Genomic DNA, 12,640 nt, shown 5'->3' with positions numbered 1-12,640 from the left:
AGCAATGTGAGAAATAGTTTTTTGTGCTTTGTAAATTGCTAAATCTCACAAATGGGTTAAGACAGCTATGAAACACCAAGATGAACCTCAAATATGTTTACTTAGTATTCCTAATGGCTTGGCTTACATTCACAGCCGAGACCCCCTGGATTTTTACCTTAGATTTAATTTAATCCTAAGGAAATTTGCTTCAGTTATAAACTTGAGATATTGGGAGATTGGCAGCTTCACTTCTCTTAAAGACCAAAGATAAGGTAATTGGATAGCTTTTGAATGTCAACTGGAATGAACTGATGCAAGAGGTATTGACACTTGTAAGTTTCTGAAGTAAATTTCACTTGCTTTATTTGACTGTAAAATGAAATGTTGAACAAAGTTCCAATACTGTTTGTTCATTAAAGACTCATTAGGAAGTTTGAAAATACCTCTGCTTAGGCCCTGCTCCCAGCAATTCTGATTCAGTTCATACATAATGCAGGTATTTTTTTTTTTATTATTTCCCTGATACTACGTAGCCACTGTTGAGAACTGCTTGACTCTAAGCCCTCCAAGGCCTTTTCTACCTTTGATTTGCTGATTTTGTGAATTGATTTGTGTTGAATTGTGACAGGCCTTATTTTTGGGGGGGTTTTGCAAAGTTATAGTGTAAAATTCACAATGAAAAAACTGCGGCTCTGTGTTGCTGGTTTTTAAGAATTCACTAACTGGAAAGAGACAGAGAGCTGACCTAATTAGTTTTCAGAATAACCATTGTGCAGTCCAGACAATAAATGGGGGACCTTTGTTTTTACAAAAGGAGGATGTTAGTGGGAATAAAGCCACACAAAGGTGTCACTATCAGGGTGATGTGTGAAGTGTGTGGAGGAAAACCCCTGAGGCTAGAAAACTGGCTAAGATAAGAGAACTTTGGAAGGGATCGTAAGTCAGCTGAATCAATGAATCAAGTAGAGAAGTCCACTGAATCGTCTTCTATCAGAAATCTTCCCAGGAAGACTCCTTGTCTGGATTCCATTTAAAATCACTCAGAATTTCCTAAGAATTGTTATGTGAAGTTGGAATTTCCAGACAAGTTGCTGGAGGAAGCAGATACCTAACTGCAGGTAATAGGCATGTATAGTACATGTCATCACATCAGATACAAAGTCACAGTTACAAGGACACTGACACACATTCACAGTTCGATTGCATGCACAGAGACATAATCTGCCCAGGAAAAACAGTCCTCATTTCACGGACACCCTTTGAAATACAAATGGGAGGCCAGATGAGCTAACTGCTTGGATGTAGGGGGAACATGCCCCGATCGGCTGTAAGAGCCACAGCCAATGTGTGAGGACTGAGGTGGGCATCAGTGTAACTCTGAAAGCCATAGGGAGGACCAAATGAACTCCTTTTGCCACTCCATTTTCCCACTCTGATTCTTTATTGCTTAGCCTCTCCCCCTGGTGTGTGCGTGTGTGTGTGTGTGTGTGGCTTTCTTCGCCATTCCTTTCCCGTTCATAAGCCTTCGTCCATCCTTACAGCTTGTGCATCTCCTATAATTCTATCTCAACACGCCTCTTTTTTTTTTTTATTCAGCAGCAATCTTCTCCTTCTCAATCTCCACAGAATCATGGATTATTAGAGCTGAAAAGAATGTAAAGAATCCTCCAGTAAATCCAACTAACCGTTATCAATGAAAAGACAGAGGCTCAGACTGAGTAAGTGGCTGCACCAAGGCCACTCTGCAGTTTGAAGCATTGCCAATTTTAAGACATAGTTCTCTTCTGTCTTAATATGCCATGACCTTAGTGCAAAAACACTTTAAATTCCTGCGAAAAACTTTGGCAAATAGAGTTTGATATTCCTTGCTTTTAATTAAAAAGTGAGTGAGTGATAAGGGAAGTACTTTATCAATTCTTCTCTTAAAAGCAAAAACCCAAACAAATGCTGCATGTGTTGTGAAGATAAAACCCGCTCATATCCTCCCTTTTCGTCATTAGAATGAAGTAGAATGCACACAGACTCCAAACAAATTTGCTTACAGACCTTCTGAGAATTGTTTGAATCTTAACACACATACACACACACACACACACACACACGCACACACACACACACAGAGTTCCCAAACCAAACAAATCCAGCGAGAGGAAAGGACAGGAAAGTGAGTGATGGGAAGATGTTGTTTCGCTCGCTGGTGCTGTTACTGGTCTTGTGACCTTGGGAAAGTCACACAATGTTTTCAAGCTTTTGTTAATCAAAATATGAAAGAATTGAACTGGACCTAGCGTGGTATCCTAGTGGTTAAAGACCTCGCCTTAAACGCACTGGGATCCCATATGGGAGCCGGTTCTAATCCCAGCAGCCCTGCTTCCCATCCAGCTACCAGCTTGTGGCCTGGGAAAGCAGTCGAGGATGGCCCAAAGCCTTGGGACCCTGCACCCACGTGGGAGACCTGGAAGAAGCTCCTGGCTCCTGGCTCCTGGCTTTAGATTGGTGCAGCTCCAGCTGTTGCGGCCACTTGGGCAGTGAATCAAAGGATGAAAGATCTTCCTCTCTGTCTCTCCTCTTCTTTGTATATCTGACTTTCTAATGAAAATGGATCTTTAAAAAAAAAGAATTGAACTAAGGATACCTAAGATCCTTTGCGGAGCTCAGATTTGATAATTTGACAGGAAAATGTCCTGTGGTGCAGTTAACTAACTGTGGCAGTTAATGAACCCGACAGAAAGCTAATCTCTGCTTGCAGTATGGCTAACTGCAGGAAGAAGGTGTCAGATGTTAGCAGGAAGCCAGAGCCAGGAGGGTTCCTGCTGCTGATTTTCAGGTTGTGCGTTGCATAGCAGCAGTCTAGCTAAGAGGTCACTGTTTACATTGAATTTATCTTCTAACAGAATGGTGCAGGAAAGAGCACAGAGATCTAGCCTCACAACTGAGTCCTGAAATAGGGTGAGGGGGGCAGCTTTCTCACCCTGCAGTCTAAACCAGCACACTTGACTATGCATGTATACAGCTACTGGGAAACACGTGTGGACCTGGATGTTCCTCTCCTCACTATGTTCCTGCAGTTCCTTTTACTTGCTTCTCTCTCCTGCCTGATCTTGGAGCCCAAACTCCAGCCTTTCAATCCCCTGTTGCACGTTAATGAGAAGAGGAGGCATCTGTGGCAAATGCAGCTTGGTGATGTGCAGAATACCCCTTTCCTCCATGGTGTCTTGGAAATGTATGAGTCAATGGCAGTGTGTCCATGAATGCATGAATAGAGCCAGCACTGCTATCTTGTATCAAAATGCTGCCACTGACTATAGATGATATGCTCATGGCACCTTTTTTTTTTTTGGGAGGAAACATCTTTTTCTATTGGTAGGCAACACATGCAGGTGCCATGGCATACAATAGTGACTATTGGGGACTATTGGGTCAAGTAATAGTTTTGCAGTGATGTTAGGAAGGATTTTTATTTACTCATTTGCTTACCAATATATTCCAGCCATTGAATGATTTTGTAGATTCCCAATTAAAGTTCTATTCTTCTAGTTTAATAAAACTTAGCCTTTGATCTCTCTAAAGGATGCCTTTCTCTAAAGGGTAAAGCATTAAGCTGTGTTGGGAGCTCATTATTTCAATCAATTACTTTTAGATCCCTGGTCAATAGCAGACTTCAATGAGAAACACTCTGTGAAGAGTAAATGGAGATAGTATGACTCAGAAGAGGACCACAGCGTTAAGGAAAAGGATAGCACTATGGTGGTGGGACGCACACTTACAATGATTATTAAGTTCCATTTGCTCAAATTCTGATTTCTTATGTTTTATTCAAGCTTGGGAATCTAAGCAGTTTCCAGGTGAGGCTAATGCAGCTGGCCCAGGTCCACACTTGGAGAATTTCTGGGTCAAAACTTGGACTATTTTGCTGTAACTAGGCATTGATGCTGAACTGAGCGTCTGAATTCTGTAGACTCTAACTGATGCAGTTGGGTTTAGATGCTTAAAGTCTCTGAGAGTCATTGTGTAGTTACAGTGTTTTGAGCTCCTTGGCTAGAACCTACTCTCTAACACAAAGTGTTGTAAGAAACTCTGATGCCTGCAGCTCCCATTAGCCTTTGCCTTTGGCAGTCTCCAGATGCAGTGTCACAGCTGGATATACTCCTTAATAAGATAGCCACTCTGTTATTGTAGGAATTTGATTGCAGAGCTCTCTGCTTTATTATCTCTATTTGATGACAAGTTGGTGCAGCCTGAAATGGAATCTTCAGGCTATAGGTAATAGATGTGAAAGCACGTTGAAGAATAGAGAGGGTTGTGCAAATGTAAGACAGTATTATTATTACAAAACAAAAGGAATCTATATATTTGTATTGCTTTTTAAATTTGGGGGGAGTAGACAGAATCTAAATAGGGCTTGATGACTGATGAATCGTTGAGGCTATGCATGTAGAAGAAAATTATCTATCAGGCACTGGTATTGAAGTGAAGACAATAAAATAATTGCTGTTTTTGACTTAACAATGGTTTTAAAAACAGCAGTTTTATACTTTTTAAAAGCCAGAAATATATCTTTGAGAGTCTAGATTACTCATATTACTATGACAGTACATTTGTGCATCCAAATAAAAAGTTAATTTATATTTGAGCTGATCAGTTTATGATTAAAGCATAATATCATTTCCCCCTCCCAACATGCACACCCAATGGCCTGTCCCATAATAGAAAAATGGATGGAAGTAAAGGCAGGAAATGTTTACCGCACTACATCTCCCACCACAGACGCCTCAAGGCAGTGGGAATTGCAGCCACCAACCATCGCCATTAATCGCAGGAAACCTGGTGCTCCATCACTTAGCTATGAATAAGTGAAATGACCTAGCACTTTCTGCAGTTAGTTAAGGGAGGCATTACAGAGTGGCATCATTCCTTTTCTGAGTGTGTGCATACCAGCAATTGTTTCCCTGTCTTGAGTTAATGGAATTTTAAACTTTAACTTCTCCCTCCATATGGTCTCATTTTAGCTCAAAAGATAGCACGTGGTGGAGGATGGGAGGTGAAGGAAAAGTCTTCATGGATTGATGGTTTAACAATAAACCCTTATGTGGAAGGAACACTGACTGCAAGATGTAGGCAACTAAGTTTAACCAATATTTTCTGCATTTTTCTTCCTAGGGTGATTGGGTGTGGCTGAAAAAATTTCCCTCTGGAGATTTTGGAGACATTAAGTCTATAAAATCAAGTGCAAGTGATGTATTTGAAATGGTATGAAAATTCCTCATTTATATACATTCCCATTGAAATTGATCTGTCTCCAATAGCAAGTGCTTAAGACTGCAGGATTGTTACTGGTTTTGTAATAATAATGTGATGCAAAGGCTAAAGTACATGTTTCTTTCTTTTTTTTTTTTTTTTGGCTATATTGTACTTTTTCCTCACTCTTTTTATGGTCCTGAAAGACTTCCCTGCACTCCCTCCCCATTACAGGTTAACATAGCGTATTGAGGGTATAGTAGGTTTTACAGTTTTTCGATGTAGATCTTAAGTATTCTGACATTAATTGTTGGTTTATAGATTATATTGCGTTATCTTATTGCATTGAATACAGGTTGTTAGAGATTGCACTAATATTACAATATACAGGTACTATCTTCCAAGTTGTCATCTTTTCATCTCAGATTAAGGCAAACATGTGGTATTTAACCTTTTGGGATTGGTTCATTTCTCTTAGCATGATGGATTCCAGTCGGGCCCATTTGTCCACAAAGAACTGCATTTTGTTTTTTTAATAGCTGAGTAGTATTCCATATAGTAGATGAACCATAGCTTTCTTATCTAGTCTTCTATTGATGGGCATTTTGGCTGCTTCCAGGTTTTTGCGATTGTAGATTGTGCTGCTATGAACATAGGCGTGCATGTTGGTTTCTTGTGTAGAAGATGTTTTGGATATATCCCTAGGAGTGCTATTGCTGGATCATATGGCATGTTGATTTTCAGTTGTTTGAGTATTCGCCAAACTGATTCCCATAGAGGCTGTACAAGTCTGCAGTTCCACCAGCAGTGGAGAAGGGTTCCCTTTTCCCCACAGCCTCGCCAGCAAGTGTTGGTGGTATTATGTATGTGGGCCATCCTTACTGGAGTTAGGTGGTACCTCATTGTAGTATTCATTTGGATTTCCCTTATTGCCAGGGAACTTGAGCATTTTTTCATATGCTTGTTTGCCATTTGGGTTTGTTCTTTTGTGAAATGTCTGCCCATTTCCCGTGCCCATTTCTTGAGCAGTTTGTTTGTTCTGGTGTTTTGGTTTCTCTGGAGATCTTTGTATATTCTGGAGATCAGCCCTCTATCTCCTATGTAGTGTGCAAAGATCTTCTCCCATTCTGTAGGTTGTTTTTTTACTTTGTTGGTTGTTTCTCTAGCTGTACAGAATCTTCTTAGTTTGATGAGATCCCAATTGTTTATTCTGGTTTTGATTGCTAATGCTTTTGGTGTCCTTTTTAGGAAGTCGGGACCTACACCTAGATCTTGTAGAGTATGTCCGACATTTTCTTCCAAACGTTTGAAGGTTTCTGGATGTAGGTTTAGATCTGTTATCCATTTAGATTCGATCTTGGTGTATGGTGAGAGATGTGGGTCTATCTTTTTGTTTCTGCAGGCTATCAACCAGTTGTCCCAACAGCACTTGTTGAACAGACCTTTCCATTTGCTTGGGTTGTTGTCTGTCTTTTTGTCAAAGATCAATTGACTGTATATGTGTGGGTTTCCATCTGTTGTTTCTCTTCTGTTCCACTGATCTTCCTCTCTATCTTTGTGCCAGTACATGTTTGTATCTTTGTAAAGTACATGTTTCTGAGTCAAAGAGATGTGAAACACAAATTATAGATCTACCACTAAAGAAATGTACTAATTGGACAAGTCATCCTGAGCCATAGAGTCCAGTTGTAAAGGCAGTATAGTGATGTCTGCCTCCTAGGTTAGATAATACTTGTAAGACATCTTGCACATTTTCTGACATGGGGCCTCTTTATAACATGATAGTTCTCATTATTATTATCAAGTAAATACACCACAGTCATTCAACATACCCATTCTCCAGATCTGGAAAAGGCATGTGATAATTTCTATTTGAAAAATGGTGATTTCCTTAATACCACTATTTATGTTCAAATAATTCTGAGATGGTTTACTTAAGGATGCAGCCTAAAGAGAAGACAGGGGTGCAAATGATTTCTTGTAACTCATTTAAAATCATGACTATTCTTTTATCTTTGTGGCTATAAAATTGGCGGCTGTCTTTGGTTCTCTCGGGTGGAAGGTAATCCTAACATTCTCCATATTAATGAGGAGGAAATTTCAAGTTATTCTGGTAGGTGTGAATGAGACACCTGCCACACACAAGCGCTGTACACATGACAGGCAAAAGAAATTGAGAGTGTGTGGCAGGGATAGGATAGGATATGTCCTGGGCTCAGAATGAAGTTTTTGGGTTTGCTATTTCCTTCATGTGTGATTTTGTGCCCGTTAGTGAAGGAACTATCACGAAAGGTCCAGAAAAAGAGCCAGCTTCAGCAAACACAGGCAATTACATACTGATTTGATTTTTGAGAATGATAAACAGAGAGGTAGATCCAAAGTATAGAGCCCAAAATATGGCTAAACATTGGGAAGAGGAAAAACAAAGTATGGAAATAAGCAAATTTGGTATTGATGCAAGGAAGATGGTGTCCATAACATCTATTTTGGGGATATTTTTAAATTTCTGAGTAGTTTCAGACTGACTAGAAAAGCCTCAAGAAGAATTCAGGAAACTTATATGCTCTACCAAATTCAGGCATTACTTGCCTATCTCTCAGTTGCTATTCCTCGTGTGTCTGTATACATACATACATACATATGTGTGTATATGTATATCTGTATATACATATACACATATATATACTTAACAACTTAAGGATAAGTTGCAGATACAATACCCTTTCACTTCTAAATATCTCACTATGTATTTCTTAAAAGCAATTATATTCTTTATGCAATTGGTATAATATTAAAATCAAAACATCCTTATATTGCTGTTACCTAAATGACTATTCTTCTTCTAAGTTTTAAAAAGACTTATTTACTTTTATTGGAAGGGCAGATATACAGAGAGGAAGATCTTCTGTCTGCTGGTTCACTCCCCAAGTGGACACAATGGCCGGAGCTGAGCTGATCTGAAGCCAGGAGCCAGGAGCTTCTTCTGGGTCTCCCACGCAGGTGCAGGGTCCCAAGGCTTTGGGCCGTCCTGGACTGCTTTCCCAGGTTGCAGGCAGGGAGCTGGATGAGAACCGGGACCATGGAATTAGAACCAATGCCCATATAAGATCTTGGTGCATGCAAGGCAAGGACTTTAGCCGCCAGGGTACTGTGCTGGGTCCTATTCTAATTTTTTTCACTATCTTTCAAAAAATACAAATAATTTCCCCCGGTCAGTTTCCAATACAGGTTCATATGTTATAATTTGTTATAATATCTCTTTTCTCTCTTTTTTTAAACTGTTTTAATTTTTTGTTTTATGAAAAGTATTTATTATTTTATGATACAGTTCCATAGGCTCTGGGATTTCTCTTACCCAAATTCCCCTCCTCCCACTGATTTCTCCTATATCTTTACAATAGTATAGTCCTTCATAAGCGGTCATAAGTTCATCATTCTGCTGTTAAGTTTATCCTGGCGTTTTATGCATGGACAACGGAACAGAGTCCAGTTCTTTAGTTGTGTTTAGTTTCAAGCAGTTTCTTAGCTATTCCTTTTCTGCACCTTGATACTTTTGAAGACTTTAGATCACATATTTGGTGCACTGTCTTTCAATTTGGTTTGTTCGGTGTTCCTCAGGGTTTGATTCAGGTTTCACATTTTTAGCTAGACAACTACAGAAGTGATGTGTCCTCTTCCATGAACCTTATCAGAAAGCCCACAGTGTCGGGCTTCCCATTACTGATGATTTCAGGTTTGATGAATTGGTTTCAGTGTTCGCTGCCTAGTTTCTTCACTAGAGAATTGCTGAGATATTATTTTGTAATCACGGTTAATACATAAAATATAGGGAGATACTTGAGATCTGTATCAATATCCTGTTCTTTTCATCAAATTTTTCCACTTAGCTTTAACTTCCATTGATTATTTACTGATTGCAATATTCTAATATTTATTCATTATTATTTTATTATTTGGAATAATTTTTCTATTTAGTTATTTATTATTAATTTTCATACAGTATACATGTATGGGTTTAATTTTACTGACTTGGTTAGGTTTGTAATCTCTATCCATCTAAAACTATGATTTCATTGTAATAACTCTGGTTCTAACCAAATGTCAGGAATTTCTCTTTTCTCCCTTTTCTGTATTTCCGAACTCCTTCTCCAGCAGAGAGAAAGCTGCATTCCATTATCTTCATGGCATCTTTTTATATATTCCTTTCACTGACCTGTGTGGCCATGTCAGGTATAAGCAGGAACTCAATTGTAGAGAGAAAATGGGATGTTTCTAGAATTCACTATGTAGGAATCTCTAATTACTTCAAAATGTTTTCATTAAGAAAGAGGTGGATCTGACTGTACTGGTACTGGGAGTCCTGTGTGCATTCATAATCTTGAGATGTTGCAACAGTGTACCACAGGGCCAGATTAGAAAGCAGATCTTATTAAGTCAAGTAAAGAAGGAAGCAGAGAACAGCAGAATGGATGCTTTTGAGAGAAAGGGCAACAATTGGATTCAGAAGGCCGGAGAAGTGATAACTTTATAACTTTTGGAATCTCAACTTCTGCAGAAGCGTATGCATAAAAATTCAGGCTGTGGCTTCCAATTCTATATTCTTACCCATTATCTGGGACTGATTAACAAGGTCCTTGAGTTTCTTCTCACTTTTAAAGTCTATCTCTTTTTATCAAAAAGAGGAGGGAACTTCAATTGCTGTGAAACAAAAGTTTTCATAAAAACCACTCTGAGTCAATCTAGACTTTCTCCCTAGAGTATCATCTTTCCCATAGCCATTTCTTCTTCAGGAGTGACTATGGTTATTCCTTGGTACCTTGGGAACATGTGGTGGAATTGTACTTCTTGCTCACTGATGACACTTCATTGTCTATGTTAGGCACACACACACACACACACACACACACACACACACACACTTTTAAGGTTAACATCACCTGTTCTAGCACCCTCTCCACGACCTGGTACTACTATCTGTCTGTCATATTCACTATTGATGATTTATTGAATATTCTGGCTTGTGACACATACTTTTCCTCCTCCAAGTCCTTGCCATTATGCTTGTGGCAACATTATCCATGCAAACATGCAAATACTTTGAGAATTTAGTTTTTGGATATATCCACTCTAATAATCTTCTTCTGTTGTCAGTATATGTTGGGCTTTTCCATCTTTGTAATGGATAATGAAAGTGCTTATCCTCCAAATCATTTATTCAAACATTACACTCTGAGCTCAACTTCCTTTTCTTCCAATTGTGCCTATATTTGATAATATCAGATCTTCCAATCTTTTGATTATTAACTTCTCCCACAGGCCCTTCTTTTACTTACACTCCTGTCCAAATTAGATTTCATGATCACTCATTTGAATATAGCTTTATTTCTTTTACACATGCAAAACTCTGTGTGTGATCCTAAATCTTTTTTTTAAAAAAGATTTATTTATTTTTATTGTAAAGTCAGATATACAGAGAGGAGGAGAGACAGAGGGGAAGATCTTCCATCTGATGATTCACTCCCAAAGTGACTGCAACGGCCAGTGTTGTGCCAATCCGAAGCCAGGAGTTCTGATCCCCTTCTGGGTCTCCCACGCAGGTGCAGGGTCCCAAAGCTTTGGGCCATCCTCAACTTCCTTCCCAGGCCACAAGCAGGGAGCTGGATGGGAAGTACAGTTGCCAGGATTAGAACTGGTGCCCATATGGGATACTGGCGCGTTCAAGGCAAGGGCTTTAGCCACTAGGATGCCATCGCGCCGCGCCCCCAAGCAGCAATTTTAACCCACACCATGGCCCCTATAAATTTAATCTTTTGATATTTGTCCAAAAGATTTTAGTGGGAGGGGGCAGGCATTAGGGCGCAGGTTGAGATATCAGTTGAGAGGCCTTACATTTCATATCAGAGGGTTTGAATCGCTTCTGCCTGTTTAGATGACATGGAATAAATTCCGAGTTAGTGGCCTCAGCCAGGCCAAGCCCTGGCTTTTGTGGGCATCTGGGAAGTGAACCAGTGGATGAGAAATCTGTCTTTGTTTGCATCGCTGCTTTGCAAATAAAGGAAATAAATGCTTTAACATGTTTAAATTAAATTTGAAAATGTGAGGTTTTGTTTTCAAAAGGTTTTTGATGGCCTAGCATCTAGTCCTCTTAAACATTTCTCACACTCCCTTGCATAATGTATAGTTTTGGGGTGTAGAGTTCTAGGAATATCAATTAGGTCAAGATGGTTGATGGTGTCATTCAGATCTGCATTTTTGCCATATTTTTCCTAATGTGTTGTACCAATTACTGTTAAATTTTATCTATTTTCTAATTCTGTGAATTTTTACTTCATGTACTTTGGGCTCTTTTATCTGGTACATACACAGTGATCTGCTGGCAAATGTTTTAATGACAGGTTCTCTAAAAAAAAAATTTCTGATTTGGGACATTTTCTGATTTCTGTGCTGTAAATACTCCCATTGTGGGTGGTTATAAAGTACCCATATGATGTCACTGAACACAATGTTGGTAAAAAAAAAAATGTAAAATCTGCCTCTTGTGATCCAGGTATGAGGCAATTCCAGCACTTTACTGTGCTTACACATTTATATTTGTGATGTCTTGATATTTTTACTGTTACAAAATGATCCTATCTCTTGTGATTTTTTTTTAATTTCATTTGTTTATTTGTGAGATGGAAATGGAAAGAGGGTAAGACAGAAAGACAGAATGAGAGACAACACTGGTTCATGCCTCAAATACCCACACTAAACAAGAAACCTGAAACTGGGACCTGGGAAGGCAATCCAAACCTCTCACGTGGGTGAGGGGAACTGCTAGAACCATCAATTCCATCTGCCAGAATTTTGCATGAATAAGAAGCTGAAATTAGGGGCCAGATCTGGGAATTGAACACAGGAACATTAGTGTGGAACATGGACGTTCTAATGGGCATCCTGACTGCTGGGCCAAATGCCTATTCCTGTTCAGGTTTTTAATAGATTTCTAGTTGTCTAATATTAATATAGCCACTCCAGCTTCCTGAATAGTTTTTGTGTGACTTATTTTTAAATATTTTTACCTTCAGTTTTATTTTGTTTTTGGATTTAATGTTCAACTATTTTAGGCAGCGTACATTTGGTTCTTGCTTCCTCCCAACCCATGTAATTTATATTTTGCTATGGGATTGCCTAGACCATTTACATTTAAGACTCTTACTGATAAAGCAGGATTTTTTACCTTGCAAGTTGCTGTTTTTCCTCTAACCTACGTCTCTATCAGCACTGTTCCTTCTTTCTTACCTTTCTCTGAGATGCTGTAAACATGGGAGGGAGCAGTGTACAAATACCTCTTTCATACACTGGTTTCATTTCCTTTGGATAAATTCCCAGGAATGGGATTGCCTGGTTCATATGGGATTTTCACGTTTCTGAGGAGTCT

The 12,640-nt window shown here is 39.1% G+C and overlaps 1 protein-coding gene across 1 annotated transcript in view; it reads left to right on the top strand.

Annotated features, from left to right (window-relative positions):
• The window catches only part of GUCY2F (guanylate cyclase 2F, retinal), a 106,688-nt gene that overhangs the window by 49,323 nt on the left and 44,725 nt on the right, over window positions 1-12,640 (top strand). Inside the window, exon 8 of the mRNA XM_004590182.3 lies at window positions 5,143-5,232. Coding sequence (XP_004590239.2) covers window positions 5,143-5,232 — 90 coding nt within the window. The remainder of the gene's footprint in view (window positions 1-5,142; window positions 5,233-12,640) is intronic.

Source organism: Ochotona princeps, chromosome X, assembly GCF_030435755.1.
Source record: "Ochotona princeps isolate mOchPri1 chromosome X, mOchPri1.hap1, whole genome shotgun sequence".
In the NCBI taxonomy this organism is placed as follows: Eukaryota; Metazoa; Chordata; class Mammalia; order Lagomorpha; family Ochotonidae; genus Ochotona; species Ochotona princeps.
This window is presented reverse-complemented; position numbering and strand designations above follow the sequence as displayed.